Source organism: Hylaeus anthracinus, unplaced genomic scaffold (genome assembly GCF_026225885.1).
Source record: "Hylaeus anthracinus isolate JK02 unplaced genomic scaffold, UHH_iyHylAnth1.0_haploid 26167, whole genome shotgun sequence".
Lineage (NCBI taxonomy): Eukaryota > Metazoa > Arthropoda > Insecta > Hymenoptera > Colletidae > Hylaeus > Hylaeus anthracinus.
Genome location: NW_026534959.1, coordinates 1 through 20,590, shown reverse-complemented (window position 1 = coordinate 20,590; position 20,590 = coordinate 1). Strand labels below are relative to the sequence as shown.

Sequence of the window (20,590 nt, the reverse complement as noted above, 5' to 3'; positions counted from 1 at the left end):
TGTGTGTGTGTGTGTGTGTGTGTGTGTGTGTGTGTGTGTGTGTGTGTTTGTGTGTGTGTCAATGTCTCCCTCTCCCACTGTTGATGTTCTTGTTGCTGTTGTCGGTGTGTTCGTATCTGTTGCTGTTCGTTTTGCAAGTGTGTCGATTAGCAAGCTGGTTGAACACATTGCGTGGCCCAGCCCAGCCCAGATGCCATTGACAGCCTCGCGTGCGTCGCGACGCCCCGCGTCCTTTCGACGACGACAACGACATACGTGTGTGTCACCACTTTTAGTGGATCGGCGACTTAACGATGTGGTCCGGCGGGATGAAGTGGTACGGGGGTATCGGGATTCCAGGTGCTTCCTGCGATATCCTGAAACAGAATTGGCCGTGTCCGTCAGAGGGGTTAAGCTCGGATGCGGGGGGGTAGCAACCACGCTGGCACTGGACGCGGTAGAGTTTGGCGCGAAGATGAGGAACTGCAGTTGCTCGCGCGGTTCGACATTTTTTGGGGGATTCTCAAAACGTTCGAAAGCTTGAGAGGAAGGTTGATTCCTCTAAGGTTGATAGTGCTACTATGATTTGCTATTGATCGGAAATAAGTGCCATCGTGTCCTTTTTGATACCCATGTACCAAACGTTAACTGAATTGTAAGTTATTTCGTAGAACTTTTGAATCAGAGTACCTCTTCGGGTGCTACTTTGAATAAAAGAGTCGCAGAGAAACTGTTCCCCAAGATTTCCTCTGAATCTAGATTTCCCTACTTTCCCAAACGAGCAACGAGTTCCACTTCTTCGGCCGTCTCCGTAACATGCGTTGGATCTACGGAAGATCCACGTCGCGAGCGAGACTGCTCTTGGTTTTCGACCGATTGACCGTGCACAAATTTTCTGCGAACAATCGTCATGGAAAAATGGTGCAATGTTCGAACAAAAAAAAAAAAAAAAATGACTGAAATATAATGTAAACACGAAGCATCGCGTGTAGTTCGCGACGGTTCGTAGAAAATATGTTGCACGTCCGTGCGTCGAGATTGAACACCGAGGGGGGAAGGGGGACGTCTATTGTTCTCGTGGAATCGTTTCCGGAGGGGTTTTTTGGATGATTGGTCGTATTGTATTCTGGCTGACCGAAACAACGCTTTGCCGCGATCGGTAGAGTCGAGAAAAAAAAAAATATATACAAAAAAATCGGCTAAATTAAACGGGCGTTAAATGAGAATTGAAAAAAAAAAAATATATATATATACATATATATGTAGGTAACGAAATTTTGTCGTAGCCAACGGTTCGTAAAAAATGGGAAAAGTGTCGATTAACGGGACTACAAAGGAGCGGATGGTGCTTACCAAAGACGGGCAGGAGCCTGGGTCAAGTTGGTTGAACTCTCCCTTTCTCTACATCTTTTCTGTACGAGTCTCTCTCTCCACTCTTGGTACGTTTTGTACATGCACGTATGTACACACACGACATATATATCTATATATACATACATGTATGCACGGTTGCTATATATAGGATTGCCTGTGTGACAGCAGCGAACACAGTGGGTAAAGAACGTTTTTCCATCGACGTTTCTTTCGTATAGGGTACAGTAGGGCCTCGATAGTTGCGCGAGAACCTCGTTCCTTGCATTCTATTGAATGGGATCACTTGGCGATGGGTAAGGGTGAAGGTGGGAGGGGGGGGGGGGGGGGGGGGGGTGGTGGAAGAGTTTGTTTGCAAGTGGAAATGGTCGCGGTTGGAAATGCGAAGGGTCAAGTTGTAAAAAGAAGAAAGCGAAGCAGGAACAGAGGTAACGACCACAGATATCACATATACATTGTGCAAGGATGCTCTTAATTAGTTACCTCGATAATTGTACGACTCTCCGTTTTCTTGCGAGTATCGAGGTTCTACTGTACACCAAGAAGATTCCACGCGATCATTTTCTAGAGTTACACACTTTTCTCTAGGCACGTTCGACGTGCATGCTCGTTAACAGCTATGTCCAGACCTAATCGACGCGTGACATGTAACCAAGCCTGGAACTCGAGATTCCTCTTTGAGAAAACGTGACAATTACGCATCGTTTATCTAACCATCTCCTGCAGGAAAATGTCTTTTATTATTTTTATACAGTGACAAAAGCTTCCAGCTGTAAAAATGGAACGAACGCTATTACATGATTCTGCTTTGTAGCTCGTTATACTCCAGTTCACTGTTGTTCAAAATTCATCTTTGTTTACCTTCTCAAAATTCACGTTGGCAAAGCAACTATCTGGAAACTTTCGCTCACCGCTGTGTACACATTCATGAATTAATTAATGTTCGGGCAAACAATAAGTTTCAGGCTCAAACATTATTAGATGTTCTCTCGTGAAAACATTCCGCGATATTTTCTCGGTGAATTTTACTTTAAAGCTAAATGAAATGTCTAAATAAAATTGCAATTCACCAGAGATCTAGAACGAACGCGTGACTGTCGCCATCTTGCCGAATCTCTCGCCCCCGATGTTCATCGATTAGGCCTGGATCTTGTGCATAACATCTTTCGTGAAACAGGCTGGTTCGGTCCCGTATCAAAAAGGAGGTAGAGCAACAATAAAATGCAGCACGCCGTAAACGTGGTCGCGCAAGGTACTGCATCATAATTAGTCCCCCAGAGAGGCTGGATCGATGGACGTATAAATAACAAACGCGTGCACACGGCTCGACGCGTTTCCCAGGCGCTTGGATTGATTCAACCAAGCCTTCGTCTTCCTCGTCGGGTGAGAACGTTGAAAAACACACGAGTGCATTGCGGGACCCCGTTCTGAGGTAGGCCGACATGGTTTCTTCTCGTATTGTATTAAACACGCCTAGCTTTATTTAACAAGGTGATACAGGGTAGCTAATGTCTGTTAAGCACACAAGCTCTGCGACATCGTTATGGAGACCAATATACAATTGAAGACTATTTACCTACAAAAATCCTTTGTGTATACTCTTTTGAATCTTGAGCGACCTTCCGTTTCTCTCGCTCTACGATGTAATCTCTAATCCTTGTTTACGATTCCACCGAGAAGGGAAATCGTCGCTAACGTGTGAAAAATCATTATTGTCTCGACGAGAAAACGAAATGGGGCGAGACTACGGAGTGGTACAGAATGAAGAACACAATAAGTATATGATACGAGGGCGCGACGTCGTGGCGGCGGTTCGTCGCTCGAAAGCTTTTGTTTTTAGGCATGTTTGGTGGACGTGACGCGAGAATAGATGAATTTTTAGAGGGTAAGGACTCGTGCTATGAAAGGAGAAAACACTAGCTGCGGGAGTAGCGGGCCTGTTCGAAGAACGAGGGAGTCATGGTGCCCTAGCCGGTCGCTTTCTCCTCTCGTAGCACCAGTCTATGGGTTTTTACCCTCTTTCCCATGCGTCACTAATACATAGAAGCCGACAATCCGCGGTCACGAAGTCGCGCCGAGTCGATATACGAGTAACGTGTCACTCAATCGTAAAACTACACCTGATTGATCACTATATGCAAGTACCTCCTCGCTACAAACTAGAAATTGAGCACACATTGATCTGGACGCTCTTACGCAGCCGGATCGTTCATTGTGAACGTACGATCTCGCATCGTACGAGCCTTTTCTTCTTCTCGGCCGATCAGCTGTCGACTCGGATTCGTTCGCGTCGCACTAAAATTAAACGTTATTCTTCAATAGAGTTTTCTGTCCTCTGCGCGCGATCAAGAAGAAAAGACGATCGATGCGCGGGGCGGGTACAATTACGTTTTAATCTTCGATTAAAACACGACCTGACACGTGTCTGTTTCACTCGAGTACTGTATGTCTCTGTGTCCCGGTGTACGTATATGCGTGTACGTGTGTGTCTGTATACGTGTAGGTATCTAAAACCTCGGTTACGCTAAATAATCTGAACTCGCTGGAGAATCGTTACTTTCTTTCTATCCGGTACATATATATAATTCGAGCGTGTATCCTCGTGAATGATTACGTTCTGTTTATTGTATATAATTATATATCGTTACAATAAAATGACCACTATTGTAAATTGATTGATTACCTGATAAATCGAATATATAAATTTATATTCACTGACGACCCCTGAACGAGGCACGATAAGCTCTCGGATTACTCTCTCATACTTTCTCTCTCTCTCTCTCTCTCTCTCTCTCTCTCTCTCTCTCTCTCTCTCATACTTTCTCTTTCTCTCTCTCGTCCTCGCTATCTGTGTCGGTCGGGTCGGTTCGACCATTTCCGGAGGAAGTCTGTCGACGTTTCTAAAGCACGTTACATGATTACGACACTGTGCATCTACGCACGACGCATGTTTGTCTCTCAATTTTCTTTTTCATCTTCCTTAATACTTTACATACTCGTCTACTCCTTCTCCCTTTTGTAAAGACATAATTTAAAAGAAACCAAAACAAAAAAATCGATAATATTTATACGTGTATATAAAGTCTCTCTCATACACCCCTAAACGTTTGTTTTTTTTTCTCTCTCTCTAATCTCGCGTTCGTTCGGTTCCACTCGCGCCAATAACACCTCTCTCGATTCAATTGGTCGGCTATAACTACGAGAAAAAATTACATCGGAATCCCTAACGCTAAGTAAGAAGATGTTTCTTGCATCAAAAACATTAATCAATTAATAATTCATCGTAATTATATTTATATTTATATATATATATATGTATATATAAAAGGCTGCTTTGCGACGGTGCACAAGCAGTCAGCGTCCTCCGAGTCGCGTGGGAGGAAGAGCGTCGAATCGGTACCGAGATTCAGACGGTATCGTACGCGATACTATAGAATTACAAAAAGCCAAAAAAAAAAAAAAAAAAAAAGAATCGACAGGGGGAGAAAAACAAATGTAAACAACGCAATGTAAAAACAGAAAAAGCAATCACCGATTCGAAATCTCTCTCGCGACCCCACGCGCTGGCACAGAGAGACACGCCTGCGTCTGCGCAGAACTCGGAGGACGTGTCGCGCTAGTGTGAACGGTCCGAAGACTCAGCGTCGGATCTCATCCACGGCAAATGCGAAATTCTAACGAAACTATCGACGTTAAGATTCATACGAGGGTAAGAAACACGGGGGAAAAAAAAAGAGTCAAAATGGAATATTCTCGTAACCGAATGGAGAGAATAATTCCTCGTGAAAAAATAGACTGAAAAGTCTTCTACTATTTTGCAATCGGAAGTTTCGTTGTAGAGATACGGGTGGTCAAAGTTTACTGGGGTGGTCTACCGTGGGCGCCATTTTGTGAAAACTTCAACTGCTCATATCTCGGTAACGAACCCTCGGATTGTAAAATGGAAGAGAACTTATTCGTTTATATCGGCACGAGGTATTCACCGTACTCGGTTACTAACCGATTCGATCGAATCGGCAAGACAGAAACGAAAGATTAGTATCGTAGTCGTTGTCTTACCCTACGCGTTAATCATCGTTAATGTATCCCTTATCGAGAGGGAATCAAGTCCATGATATAAATGTCCGTGGTCCGATCCTCGGCTGTGCCTTGAATCCGGACTCGCGCTACCCTGGCGTCCGTACGCACGTTTCTCCGATGTAAATTTCGTGTTCCGTGAGTGTGTGGTGGTCGTGGAGTCGGTGGTGGTGATGAGTAATGCGTGTAGAATGTGTAATGATCTCCCTGTCCCGTCTCTCCGTCGGTGGTCGTCCGCTGGCTCAGTACGGGTTGTACTTGGCGCGCTCGGATTTGAATTTGCTCTCGGTTGGTCCCGGTGCGCCAGGACTACGTAGCCTCGGCGTGAACTTATGCGACCGGTGCACCCCGGTTGTCTGGACCGGAAGCGCGGATGCAGCCGCGCCCGCAGCACCACCTAGCAATTCCGTGAGTCCGCCGAGGGCGGTGAGGCTAGATAGGGCGTTGAGGGCGCCTGGCTTGCTTAGCAGCTGAGCCAAGGGAATGGCGCTGGCCAAGGGAGAGGCAGTGGTAGTGGTGGTAGAGGGAGAAGCACTGGCCCCGGATGCCCCGGGAGTGGTACCGCTGCCAGGGGTTTGGGTATTTTGGGCCTCTAGGTTAGCTTTCTGCAGTTCAACACTGGGGAAAAGACACAAAATGTAAAAAGGTGAGGGTGGGAACGTTCCTCTAATACGGTATGTATGTATGTATGTATGTATGTATGTATGTATGTATGGATGGATGTATGCATGTATGTATGTATGTATGTATGCATGCATGTGTGCGAGTTCATGTATGTTCCGTGTGTGCAATTGTGTGTAATCCGTGTTTTCTATTTTGTTCTTTTTTTTTTCTGAGAGACAGATGAGAAGAATCAGTGACAGAGATAGAAACGGAAACGAAAAAATCAAAGTAAAGAGTGTCGCGCGGCAAAGAGAGTGATATATGACATTAAATTATAAAACCGGGCCGCTACAAAGTACAAGAAGTTATCGATTAACGGAGTGAAAAAAAGAAAAAGAATCGCAGCGTGAATAACGGAGAGAAAGAAATCAAGTCGCAAAAAGGTTTTAAAGGCTTCAGAGAGTTATGGCACAGGTGCTCTATGGAGCGTGATACTCTCACGTACACCGGCTACGTGGTGGTTCGTGGGGGTGTAGGGGTTGTAGGGGGAGAGTCGGTCGCATCGGGACGCGCTTTGATCTCGACTATCGCGGGCGTAGGACGCGGCCATCCCTGTTCCAGGGATGAAAACGCGTCCCTTCCTCAGGGCGATAAATCACAGACCATTCGCGTCCCGTCGCGAAAGACGCGCTGCGAGGAGCCGCCAGAAAAAGGGACCTGTATTCGCTGGTGCCGAAAACAAAGACTACCGAGACTACCTACAGGACTCAACGGGTCTCTTCCCGCGACGAACGACACGACTGCTACCCACCGTTCGCGAATACAGCGTCCATTTTTCTGGCGCGACAGAGCCACGGTACGTCGCCGCGAGATGCGACGATCGAACAGAACGTTGAACCAAGAACGTTCAGAATTCGAGGATTCGAGAACTCACGCGGTCCCGTCATCGGGGATACTTTGACAAAGCGACGAAACGAAGCGCGCTATTTCGCGGAACGCGCCATAGCTCTGCCGAGTCACTGAAAAGCGGACGTCGAAACTAAACGGGGCGCAGGACCCGCGCTCTGCCAAGAGCTAATGTCAGCCTGTCGCCGATCTGGCAGATACCAACGTGGTCGATAATTGGCTCGTGGGCCGCGATTGGACGCCGCGGAGTGCGGGTCCTCGCCCACGGGAGTGCTGGATATGTAACAATCATTGGCTACCACGTTATGAGCGGGTACAAGAAGTATTCGGGGGGATTGATGAATATTCTGTCGCTATTAAATGCAGTAGTTAAATTATGAGTGACAATCTGGAATAAAATATAATGGATTATAATTATAACGTGGGGGGGGGGGGGGGGGAATAGAGTGTGGAGGTATTTTCGACTCGCGTTCTCGAGCGGCTGATGTTACTTGAACGCTCGTTTTGGCTGGTCGGGTTGCTCTCGGGTCGGGGCGTGGGGGTTTCTCTCTCTTTGTTTTTTAGTGGGGGGAGACTTCTATTTTTTTTTCTCCTTTTTTTTTTTCTTCTAGGGACAGGCAAACGCGTTACAGGACGCGTTCGATCTCCTCGAATCTCGTCGACGACTACGTTAACATCGTTCGGCATTCAAGCATCGCCGTTGTGTGGAAAAGGTATCGTTAGTCCTATAACACGATTTTTTGTTTAGGAAGTGAACAGATCTGCAGACATTCACTACCGAACACTTATATGGCACGCAATAATGACAACCACGGGGGATGGGTGAACGTAAAAATAAAAAAATAAAAAAAAAAATAAAAAAAAAATATAAAGATGCGTCTACGAAGACCTTTGGCGATGGCGGTGTTTCTCCGCGAATCCCTCGGAGACCGGAAACTAATTTCGTTACTTGTTACTGCTAGCTCGTTCGATCTTTTCCAACGTTGCTTATACTTTTATGCATTCGTTGTTATATATTCGTTCAACGTATCTTGAACGATAATGGACTAGTGACTCGATGATATATACGTGTTCGCTGCAAGGATGCTATCTCTCATCGATACACGAGACTAATTAACGAGCCGACTTCTAATCTCAAAAACACAATAGCCCGTTCCAGTTTCAAGTGAAATTTCACGCGAATCGAACTGAATCATTACACCGATCAGAACCTTGTATACCCATCTCAAGAAATCGCTAGAATCAACCCCCTCGCCAAAGGTGGTGCCCCTAAGAGATGCCAGAACCGTCGAGCGACCGAATCGAAGGGATGGAACATTGTGATGCATTTGCTTGCGCGGGACTCTTCGGGATTGATCGATAATCGACGGAACGGCGTAGCTGGAATCGTTCGACTGGACTGGTCGTTTCTGTCGGTATTTCTTTTTTTTTTTTTTTACTTGAAAGGACAGCCAGCGACAATTGGGAAACAGATGTTGAGCGGAGATGTGTTCTGCAGGATACTCAGGGTACTGGACCTGGAAAGCAGGACCTGGAAATAAAGGATTAAGATCCTCTTCCGGCGCGGGCAAGACGAAGGTGTCTTCCGGCGACCCCGCGTTGACGGTGATTCCCCGGATTCGCTGCGCAGCGACGTCTTCTGTGCTATGGTATAACCTTACGACTACGATACATATATATCTCACCTGTTTACGCTAGAGACCGAGGTGGCGCTACGACACTCTGACGAGAACGTCCGGCGACGGGAACGCGACCGTTGGCTCCCTTGTGCAAGCTGTTCGAGTGGTAGCGCCACCTCTTTCCGTGATACTTTGCTCGCGTCGACGCGCCGATGAACGTTAACGATTTGTTCGTTGAATTGCAGCATCGAAGCATTGCTATAAACAGTCTCTGTCAACCGTAGAGTTACATATCAAACGAATTGCGATAGACGGTTCAACGAGCTCGTCTTCGTCGTTGACCAGCGCGTCGTCAGCGTAGCCAACAGTAACAATAACAAACATGACAGGAGAGGTGTCGCGATGACGGCGATTCTCGACTATTCCCTTAGTCTCGCTGATCACCTTCGAGACACCGAGGCTAAGAAAGGTCAATTACGGGAGGAACGAGTAACACAAAAACAGACGAGTAGGGTGTTGAGGGTGGGGGGGGGGGTGGGGGTGGTGTATATACTGTTTCGTCGAGGATCTTAAACGTGTAAACTACACCGACGACATACACAATTGAAATCGTGGTGGTGCGGCGCGTACGCCGGTGTCTTCCACTTTTCTCTTGTTCTTTATTTGATGAGAAAGAAAGAAATCAGATAGATCGAGAGGTAGGGTGTTTCGGGGGAGCAAATGTATATATCGCGTATCTAGCGCAAAACGTAGCCGGGACGAGTTCGACTTGTTTCGATGGGAAAAATGGAAGTTTTGCTTCTTCTCTTTCAAACAGAAAATAAATTCGTGGGTAACATTGAACCGGGTTGTTTCTTTCTTTTTTTCTTTTTTCTTTTTTTTTTTTTTTTTGGCTGAGGTGTTTAAGGGATCAGGTCCAACGTTCCAAGTCGGACGCTGTCTCTTCGAGGCTTGGGTAACCACAGCGAGCGCTCTGGTACCGCGGTACTCACCTCATGTTGATGAGATATTGTGCCAATGCAACGGCGTCAGGATTTCCTGTTATTGTGATCGTACGATCCGTGGCTCCGCCCTCCCTCTCCTCGCAGTTACTGATTCTGATCATGGCGCCGGAGATCTGACGAATCTCGGCGATCTTGGTGCCGCCCTTCCCGATGATGCAACCGATCAGCTCGTTTGGCACCGTCATCTCGTGTGTCTGATTGTTCGCCGCTGGTTGTTGCCTGTTTGTATTGCTGGTGCGCAGCTGGCTGCCGGCAAGCGCTGCCAGGGCTGCGAAGCAAACGTTCGTCGTGATGTTAGAATCGTTCGCGCAGTTATTATTGGGAGACTGGAACCGATCGAATCTACGAGAGTGATTTTTGGAACGATATTCAATGTTTTGGAGAAACGAGCCCTTCTAATTCGTAAGGTAGTCAAATTAAATTATATCAAAAATATGTAATAATTGTTTATTGTATAAAACTTCGTTGAGAAGGGAGCCAGTATAGGAAAACTAGTCATTAACCGCATTACAGGACAGCCTCCTTCGTTGCACTGTACCGATGGAGGGGAGAGTCGCGTTTAGCAACGGACGTGGAGGTGGAAGGGTCACGTGGTAGTGGTCACAGGTAGTGGGGATGAGAGGAGGGGCTCATTGAAGGGCGTTACCTCGATTGTTGCAGTTCTCGTACGGTATCCCTGCAAATATCGAGGTTTCATCGTGAACAGTTCGCGAAGGAAGCTAAATATCGATTCCTACGGTTGGAAAATTCTGAATCAAGTGGTGGGTCGAAGCCTGGTCTTACCTGCTGGATTAAGTCCGCCGGTGTTGGCAGGTGTGGCGAGGCCTCCTAGGCCCAGAGCCGCGAGTCCAGCCAGGGGATTGCTACCAAGTTTGCCCATCTGTAACAACGACGAAGAGATCCATCGCTCAACAAAAAACACGTGTCGCCGCTCAAGGATCGTTAGAGTGCTTCAGGGATATAAGAAGACACCGATAAATATATAGATCTAAAAGGATGGTATTAATATCTGCCTGCTTCCTCGCGCGTCTCACATTCGAGGATCGTTGATTAGGGGAACCATCGAAGGACGTAAAATATAAGTGAAAGAAACAAGGTACAAAGTAATCGTCATTCGAACAATAAAGAGGAACTGAGAGAGAGAGAGAGAGAGAGAGAGAGAACGGTCTAGTCCCGATCTTCCGTCGATGATCCTCCCCCATCGATCGTCTTTGGATTCTAACGGTCGTGTCGACACGCGAGCACCTCGATTCCTGATCCATTAATCTCGGGCTACGACCTCGACCGCAGCAGGACGCGTCCCGACTTCCTGGGAGCCTCTGTGTACTCTGCACTTACTGGCCTCTCCTCAGAGTACACCGTTTCGGGGGCTGATAGCCAGCCGATAAAATGATTCGAGCCTCCTGCTTGCTAATTCCGTCCAGATCGAATTTCGTGGCAGGAACTGGTCCAGAAAGTGAGAAACAGGGTCTTGCTCGAATCCTCGCGACCAATCTCGCGGGTCACGGTGAACCTTTACGAAGGGACGGTGTTGAGAAATCAACTATCGAAGCTAGAAGAACTTGTCTTCTTTATCACAAACTTGTAGAAAACGAGTTACACGGCGATGTGTGTAGCAATTGTACAGCTTTGGCGGTCCGGAGAACCGACGGCGCTATTTTTCGGGGGGACCGGAAGTCGAGGAATCCGGGACACTTGTGATCTGAACGGAGAGTGGCAATGATCGGCGAGAACCTATCGTTGACACGTTGTTTTCACACAACGATGAGAAGTTTGGGCGACCTCGGGGGCAGAGATAGACAGAGACAGAAATGAAGGAGAGAAGAGAGTGACGGCGTCGGACATGGGCAAAATTTTGTTTAAATAACGGATGAATGAACCACGGTTCGATTTCGTTATTTTATAATTCTACCAAATTGAATTTCTTCATCTTTTGTTCATCGTTCGAAATCTTTGGCTACGTAATAATTTTGCCCACCTCCGGCCAGCATGCATCTACGTATCCGACTGTAGACGAAAACAAGACGTTTTACAATGGTTCGATACGAGCATGCTCGAACGATTCAATTGAACCGTTCATGGATATCAACTGGCTGCGCATTTCCATACGATATTAAGAGAGAATCGAATTCCACGTCGATTGGCCGTTTCTCCGAGCGCATTAAGGATTTTATTTAATTTCGCGAACGAGAGCAAAACAACTGTGAATCCGTGACCCATTTTCTATTTATATCTCCTACATATAAATGACAAGAGACGTCCTCTGGGAATCGTTCGAAAAAGAAATCGTCAGTTTTGAAATGACTCTCCCGAGCAGAAAATTGTCCCAAGTTCACGAATTTAACTTCGAAGATTATTTACTCGTACATAGCAAGAGGAAGCTCGTCATGCTGATAGCTTTCGAACTAACTCGGCTGAAATTTGCTCGGCATCGTTCACGCTAAACAACGATTAACACGTAATTAATAGAAAACGATACAACGCAACGAACCAACGTAAAATTCTAATTACGGTCGGAATCTCTCCGCCCGGTTCGAACACGAGAAATAGAAATTCCGATAACTAATTACGACAACCGCAACGTCCGTACGTAAATGCATACCCATGACGTACATACACGATCTCGGAACAGGCTAGATGAGTTGAGAACGAAAACAATGATATATACTTAAAGTAACCATAAAAATAAAAAAAAAAAAAACAAAGTAAACGTTGCATTCTCTCTTGCTCCTTGCCGTGAGGAGGATCGAGATGGCGGTGGTTAAAGATCTAGGATTCTCTTCGTGTATGTATATAACTGCGTCTTGAAACATGAAAACCGAAGGTATGATTGGTCTTCTATCTGCAATATCATCTAGACTAGCCTATGTGCACGCGGTATATTAACACATTAGGTATAACATATATGTCTTTAAACTTTACAGATAGCGCCCCATGGTCGAATCGAAATTTTTTGGTCGCTCGATGCTACGCTCTCGATGGTCCACCGAAGACTGAGAGCATTATGCACGAGTTCGTGCGCTGGGTGGCGGGGGTAGCCAATCGAGGTGGCGGGGACAGCCAACCAGCGCTGTAAGGCGTGGACTAGGAAGGACAACCCCAGCCAGCGTGGTGGGGACGATAACTCGACGACCTCGAGCGGCCAATTCGTTTCGACTCGACCGCAATCGACGTTCCACGGTATAAAAATCGTCGAAGACGCTGCGTAAGCATCGCTTCTACGTGGAACGGGAGCGTCGAACGTCTGCAGGTCGCGCTTCGGGAAACCAAAAGACATGATCTTCGCAACGTGACTTCTACCCTGCTTAAGATGATGGGAACGTGATGTCAGGGCAGCCCACCCTCGCGCGGACTTCTTGATTCGTAGCTAAAGAGAGTGCTGAAAGCCATGCTGTTTCTAAGATAGGATGGCGAGAGGACAATGGACAACTCAGGGCGATAGACGAAGAAACGAACGAAGAGAGAAAGAGAGTCGCAGATAGAACATTTTAAGTGCCCTGCTCGATAGCGTTGCCTCGGCATCGTTGAACCTCGTAGATGAGGCAAAATCGTTGATTGGATAAAAAAAAATTTCGAATAATAATTACAATATGGACAATGTGTATACGTAATCTGTATTAAAAAATTTATATTCGTCATTCGTGAATCGAATGAACAATTTTGCTCGTCTGTCGTGGCAACGTCCGATCGAACTAGGCACGCGTCTGGTCTCGAAGAAGAAGGAAGGTAGAAAGATGTATGAATTCGTGAAGTGTGATACGAAAAAGGACGGGGACAGGGAAGTTCTCTTGCGAAGCCGTGAAAAGCGAAAGCGTGTACGTACTTTTTGCTCGTTTCAGCGACGTGTTTCACTTTCGGTTCGTCGTACCTTTGTTGATTTCTTTTTTTCTTTCTCTTTCTTTAGTACAGATTCTACCAAGGGAAAAGTGATCTTGCTCGAGCAAAAGTTTACCTTTCGAGACGTACGTTCGCAGCGCAGTTCTCCCGTTCGCTACGGGAAACAATCGAATCGCGGCGAAAGCCGTAATACCCAACTCGTCAACGCGCAAAGTTTACGTCAAACCGTAAACTTTAGAGTAACGAGGTTCCCGATTCGGCGTACAATGTGGCGGAGGGTTAAAAGCGCGAGACGAACGGATCGCGCGTCGTTCGCGAACGTTTATTTTCAGTTAAGACGAAATTAAAGAGAGTGGAACGCCGCGTAATCGATCCCCACCTCCGGCGATAGCAATGCCCGATAAGCGAAAGGTCAGTTTTATGTATAGCATCGATCGTAACGAGAGACAAAAGCGAGCTTATCGAAGCTTGACCGAAACAAGCTTGCAAGGGACAGATCCCGATCGCTTTTAGCGAGACTTGGCTCGGACTATATATGGAATGCTAAAAGGTATTTGTTCAGCTATTCTTGTCGTAAATAGTTGTACAGGGTGAGGCACCCGGCGTGGTCACCTTGAATTCAGAAATTATGCGTTGTACGAATAATTGTTCCATACAAAACTGCCGTGGTTAGGAGTGGAAAAATTGATATCAGGATAATCGTACCTTTACACTTTTATTTTTGGAACTCATTCATCTGTCGAATACCAAAATGAAAAATGAGATACGATATTTACAAAAAAAAAAAAAAAAAAAAGAAAAAAGAAAAAAATTGTTATATAAACATACATAGAAAATTCGATTTTTCTGGAAGTTTTGTATGTAACTACTATTTTATACAATTTACAAGCTGTAAAAGAGGTGAGCATGTCGGGTGCGCCACGCGGTTTTGGAATTAGAAGGGATCCGATCAGATCGCGACGAGAAGAGCGAGAACGCAAACAGAAAACTCGGTAGACAGAGTACGGAGGACGAGAAGCCAAGTATTCGTGTTCTGTAAGCCGATAGAGAGTGTTTTGTATCAGGCAGACTGAAAAAAAAAAAAAAACAACTGAGAAACTGATTGGGGATCGTGAAAATAGAGATAAAGCGCATTGTAGTAGTAATATATCTGTAATCTATACGTGTAAATCTACCTTTTCTCGTGCCACACATGCATACTGGTCTTTGTTTTGTTTCAGTGTTGGGTAAAAAGTTACGTCGAATAACAAATAAAAAGGCAACGAACAGAAAACCACAAATAAAATCGGTTAATTCGTTATTCGCGAATAACAAGTAACTCGATCTTATTCTTCGCAAGTCTTCGATTAATTGATCATTCCACCCTACTCCCCACACCCGTCTTCGACTACAGATCGACAAGGTAAAATTGACCCTCGCTTCGATAACACGACGCATAAACGAGTAACGAGTAATTAGCGAAATTTCATCGGTCGAACAACGAACGATCACTTTTTATTCGAACAACACCGAACACTGTTTATCGGCGCTCGTTTATTGTTAGCGTCGTGGTCGAACAACCCCCAACCCTCCTCCACCCATCTCAAACAGATTTGGCCGGGCGTTTCTCTCGGAACGACACACCTCTCAAGAAAGATACACGGGAGCAACAAAACGGAAGAAGCAGACAGAAACGAAAAGAAACCAAGATAGGTGAGAGAGAAAACTGAACAAGAGGTCAGAGAGCCCGTCGAAGCCGCGTGCTGTACGCCGACCTGTAGCTCGACTTTTATTTTTCCCCTCGTTTCTCAATTTCCCTGACGCTTGCGTCTCGTTGCGAAAAAAATTAGAAACCGTGGAAGTCGGGCTCCGGCGTCAGCCGTCGAAAAGCGCAGAGAAACAGAAGAATCCCGGGAGATTGAAGGACACGCATCATCAGACGCCACGCTGTTTCGATTGTTCTGTCGATCATAATCGTTTTGTCGAGTCGAGCACCGTTCTCGATTTTCTCGCCAGTCACGCGTCGCTCCCGATTGTTTCGTCGCGTCGAGGACCGGTCGAGTATACGCGCTTCGTGTAGGCCAGAGTTCGACAGTGATCGCGTTGCAATTGGCAGATTCGTCGATACAGTAATCCTTCGGTGCAACGACGCGAATTCATTTCTATTTTTAATTAACGCTGATTACTCGCTCGACCGATGGTTAAATAAAGCGTAACGCATAGTAATCGAATAAAAAAGTTATTGCGATAAATTAGATATTTGTAATCTCTAAATGGTAATCGCGAACAAAAGTGACCGGGCTGTTATTACTACCCAGCTCTGACCTACAGTAACGCGGTTAATTTTATCTTCCAACCGAGTACACAATGAGTCACGGTGGTATCATCAAAAATAGCATCATTGCGATGTTTTACAACCACGTTACGCCGCCCTGATAGCAGTTCAAATAGCTTCTAATTAGGTTCGTCCAGATGGCGCGCGTCTAGAACCTTCGTTCGAGCATGCGCAACCCTTGGGACGGCTCTACCAAGCGCGCAACAACCCCTACATTTATTTTCCACGAGTAACGCATTTTTACGTGCGCGCAGAGCGAATCGGTTTCGAGTAACGATCGGGAAAAAAGCTGGAAAATTCTCCTCGCGCTTCTGTTCTCGTGCACACGGTTTACGGATTCAAAATTCCGACCGAGTCGCAACGCGGACGAGTTTATTTGGACAGGAAATCCCCGACGAGCGTCGAAATGCACCCTTCGAATAATTCAATCTGTCAACAGAGAACGCGCTGCTGTTTGCGCTCCGTCCACGCACAAAAAGAGTTCCTAATTAGCAAACGTCGACGTTAAAGCCGGTAATTATGTTTGCCGGGCGTCGTTCGCACCGAGAGATAGAAAATTCACAATCAATTGCTTCGACGAACGGAACGAAACCTCCATCGTTGGAAATAAGTCTCTAACGCGCGATTCGTTGAACGTTTCTCCCACTTCGGACTCTGCGACGACCAATGGGAGAACGATACAAATTTTTTTACAGATGACTGAACCGCGACTCGTGAAGATTTTTTAACCCAAACGCTATCCATCTATCGACTACCGATTTTATTTACTATCTGCGGTACAATTCGCGCATGGACCACTATCAGGCTGGCGTTTCGCGGCACCGATCGATCCAACGAGTCGACATCGCTAAAGCTGACGGATCGCGATCTTTCTAAAGATCGATGCTGAAGCGATCGTACTGAAGCATCTCGATCGTTCGCGGAGAAACGCTTTCGCCTAAAGTTCCTCGAGGATTGATCGCGCGGCGAGCACCACACTTGATACTCAATTTTTAATCGCTCCTCTCTCTCCCTTCTTATTTTTTCCCCAATCGAACAATTTAGACGTTGCTGCTACCCTCGCGATGGAGATCAAGGTTTCTGCGCGAAAAAAAAGACGAACGAGCAGCGGAAACTCTGAAACCGGCTTGGAATCGAAGTCGCTGCCCTCGAGTCGTTAAACTTCGACCGCGATAAACAGGTTCCAATCGACCGCTTGACGTTATGTCGACGATTTGCATAATATACCGCGGCGATTTCGCGGCAACAAGAGAGTCCAGCGCGCGAAGGAAAAACCATTCGGCTGCGAGGGTGCGATAACTTTAAGACCGCGGCTTACGTCGCAGCCGAGAACGAATCGTTATTTTTTCGCAAACGGAGATCGTACTTTATCTTTTCTTGTCGCAGAGGTAAGATGCCGGTTTCGTAAATTATGATTATACTTTGCTATTCGAATATCATCGTCCAGAGAGACAATCGATTCTCCTTCTATACGACGACAGCGGAAACTTTGAAATGGTTTGAACAACGGTGCACGATCAACGACGAAACGCTCCTGTTTCCTAACAGTCGTGCTTATCGCGCGTTCTTGTACGATCGTGTATATCTTATGTCGCATGCAACGAATTAATCTTGGCACCGTGAAGGACGGCAAGCGGTTTTTCAGGCAATCAACCCACTACCAATCGCAAGCACAAGAAAGGGTAGAGACACAACACCGAGACCTCAGCTGGGAGTAACATCGGAAGCGTTGGTGAACATTTATGGTAGGTATAGATACACACACACACACACACATACAACTTGTATGTGTGTGTATATATATATATTAAAAAGAAAAATCCAAAGACGGCCGATACACGTAACAGACACGTGCGGATCACATGAAAAGCAAAGCACGTACCAACGCGTGACTTCAACGAAAGTGTCGGAATCGTTCCATTCGGTACTTAGAAAAATAACACGCGGAAAAACTTCGAGAAGATTCGTGCGTAATTTCCTAGAAACCCGAAGGAGCACGAATTCCTCGTGAAGTCGCGCGATTTGGAAATCTCCGAGCAGCTTCGAGTCTTCCACAGGGATATATGAGGATATCCGGAGAATATCTCGAATATATTCGGTGTCTCGGAGTCGCGTCTTCGATCGATAGAAAATCTCATTCTCCTTGGGTGATTCGCTCGAAGCTGCACGCGTAGGACGTCGAGCAGAAAGCTGAGGTGTTTGGACGCATGCACGTGGACGAGGTTCGGGGTAAAAGGGTCGTCAGGACGGGGACCAGGTGGCCTATACAACAGTGGAGCATTCCGGTACACGCGGGCAAACATTCTACGCGACGCTGCGGCATTTGGTGAAAACTGGACGCTCCGTGCGGACCCGGGACTATTCCGATAATGTAATGTTTGAACTGCAGGTATTCCTGTACCACGGGTGTATAATTTTTGAATGTTCGTGTACTGTCGAGTGCTTCGATACCCCTATAATACCACAATAATTTAACGTTTGAATTATGGGTTCAAGTTGAATTCAAGTATCGTTAGTTAGGTGCTTCGGTACGACGATTCTCCGATCCGACTTTTCTTTCAAAAATGCAAAAAAAAAAAAAAAAAAAATAAAAAAATAAAAAAAGAATTGTTTACACCATTGAATTCAGCGTCAAAACCTACATAAAAGTACAAAGTTTCAAAATTTTGTTCTCGACAATTACTGATAGCTTGTTTCGGTCGCGACGCCGTCCCTTAAAAAGAAAGCAAAAATGAACGAATCAGTAACACCGACAAAGGAATCACGGAAACAACGGCTCCAGACTTCCACCAATTACCGCGATCGTCGGACTGGGGGGGGGGGTCGTGTGGGAGGGTTTCGTAATCCGAGTGGAGCACGGAGAGCGTGTTGCAGCGTGGTGAACGGGTTGGCTTAAGGTGATATCGAGTGGGGTGAGGGGGGTGGGGTGGCACCGGGGTCAGAGTAATAGGTCCGCTCGCGGTCTGGTATATTACACGTGATTGTATGTACCGGCTGGGGTTCTGGTGGTAGTTATTTCTCGTGGTGGGGTACGGGAGAGGGTGGATCACGAAAAACAAAAGACTTACGGCGTCTGCCACGAGGTGTGCGGGCGGGAGGGCTGCCTGCAAGTGTCCACTCTTCAGCAGGGGGTCGGCGAGGCCTGCCACGCTGGCGTGTAAGGGGCTCGGGTGGAGGGGATGATGTGGGGTCGTAAGGTGGGCCGTGGATAGGAGCGGATGCCCGTGAGAAGCGGCGAAGGCCGAGGAGGGGTGGGCCGCGAAGGGCGAAGTCGTCAAAGTTTGGGTGTTCAGCGAGGGCGGGGTGTGCCCGGCAGCGGGCGCGGGCAATGGCAATACTGTACTTACATCGGAGTGGGCGGGCACCGCGTAATTACCCTGGATGGTGTAGGCTTGCCCACCAGCCAGGATCACTGGCCCACCAACTTGGGGTTTGGGGCGATAAGGGATCGTGGCACCTTTGGGAGGGGACTGAAACAGAAAGAAAACACACGCACGAGTGCGAATACACCGATTACTGATCACTCGACTAATCGTCGCGACGAGTTTCGTTTCGGGGGGTGGCGGCCCTGGTCCATCCCACCGGTACACGCCTTCGGAATGCATCGGCCAAGAATTATTTTAGTAATTTTATTCGACGCCTCTGGTTTTGCTCTAGTCTGAAGCTGGCGGGTCGCTTTGTGGAAGCTCGTTAATAAATAAGAGTTTCGACATTAGCGTCGATAGTTCTATAGTTCCCGATCAATGAAACTAATAGTTCTATCAATTATAACTCTTCTGGACTATCTTTAGCACGCTAGAATCCATCCAACAATTCTTTCGGTCTTATTACGTTCTATTTATTATATCGGAACTTTTATTTATTTATGAGCTCCCACGAAGTGGGCTGCCAGCTCCACACGGACCTAGTTACGCGACTAGTTTTATTTCTCTTCTTGGCTTTTGTATTCCGAAGGGACTCGCGTGGGAGTTACTTGGAATACACACAGGTTAAGACGCGCGGTCCAAAGTTACTAGTTAGCACTATTCCCTGCGTGTCCGAGACTTGTATAAATAGAATTCTCGTCGCTTCGGGAACGTTCTTGTTTATAATCCTACGTAATTTTCATTATCACTGAACTCTGGAAACCAAGGGGGCGTTCTTATCGGGACGGTGACGTGACATTGACTGTGAGTCAGAGTCACGGCGATATCTTTGTCGTTTAAATCGTAAAGCAAATAACACTCCTCGGATATTTTTACATCCTCTAGTTTCTTCACCTAGTCCCTAAAAGATTCCTCGTTTGGAAGTAAGTGAAAAATTGTGAACGGAAGGTAACGCGGGGGACCAAGGCGCCATTTACGAGAGGACGTACAACAGCTGGGGTACGTACCTCTAGCATAACACAGCAGATGTGATATATGCACTGCGTGATGGCCTCGCTGGTGCCAGATATGGTCACCGCCCGTTCCGTCGAATTAGGAAGCATCTCTGAGGCGACTTGGATCGACGCGCCCGTCACCTCGCGGATCTCCTTGATCTTCGAGCCCCCTTTGCCGATGAGGGAGCCGCACTGGGACGCGGGCACGATGAGCCTGAGCGTGATTGGCGGCCTTGGCACGCCTACGCCACCTTGGATGTCGTGGAACTGCGAGCACCATTCCTCGAACTTCTTGCAGATCAACGTGAATGCTTTGAAGATCGAATTCGTCGGCCCTGTCACTGTCACTATTCGCTCCGGACAAGATCCGTCGGAGATGTTGATCTTTGCGCCAGACTACAACATACGAATGAGAACGTGTCAGCGATTGCTGTCTGAGAAGGTTCTTCGGTTAGGAAGTGTACGAATGGAACAGAGAGAGAGAGAGAGAGAGAGAGAGAGAGAGAGAGAGAGAGAGAGA

The 20,590-nt window shown here is 46.8% G+C and overlaps 1 protein-coding gene across 1 annotated transcript; it reads right to left on the bottom strand.

Moving 5' to 3' along the window:
* Positions 1 to 4,169: 4,169 nt before the first annotated feature.
* LOC128893185 (poly(rC)-binding protein 2-like) lies at positions 4,170 to 20,466 on the bottom strand (the record flags this gene model as incomplete). Its single annotated transcript, XM_054154006.1, has 5 exons — positions 4,170 to 6,045; positions 9,548 to 9,827; positions 10,343 to 10,439; positions 18,779 to 19,180; positions 20,083 to 20,466. Coding segments are annotated over 5 exons (1,539 nt in total), but the record flags the coding sequence as incomplete, so codon positions are not given.
* Between the last annotated feature and the right edge of the window lie 124 nt (positions 20,467 to 20,590).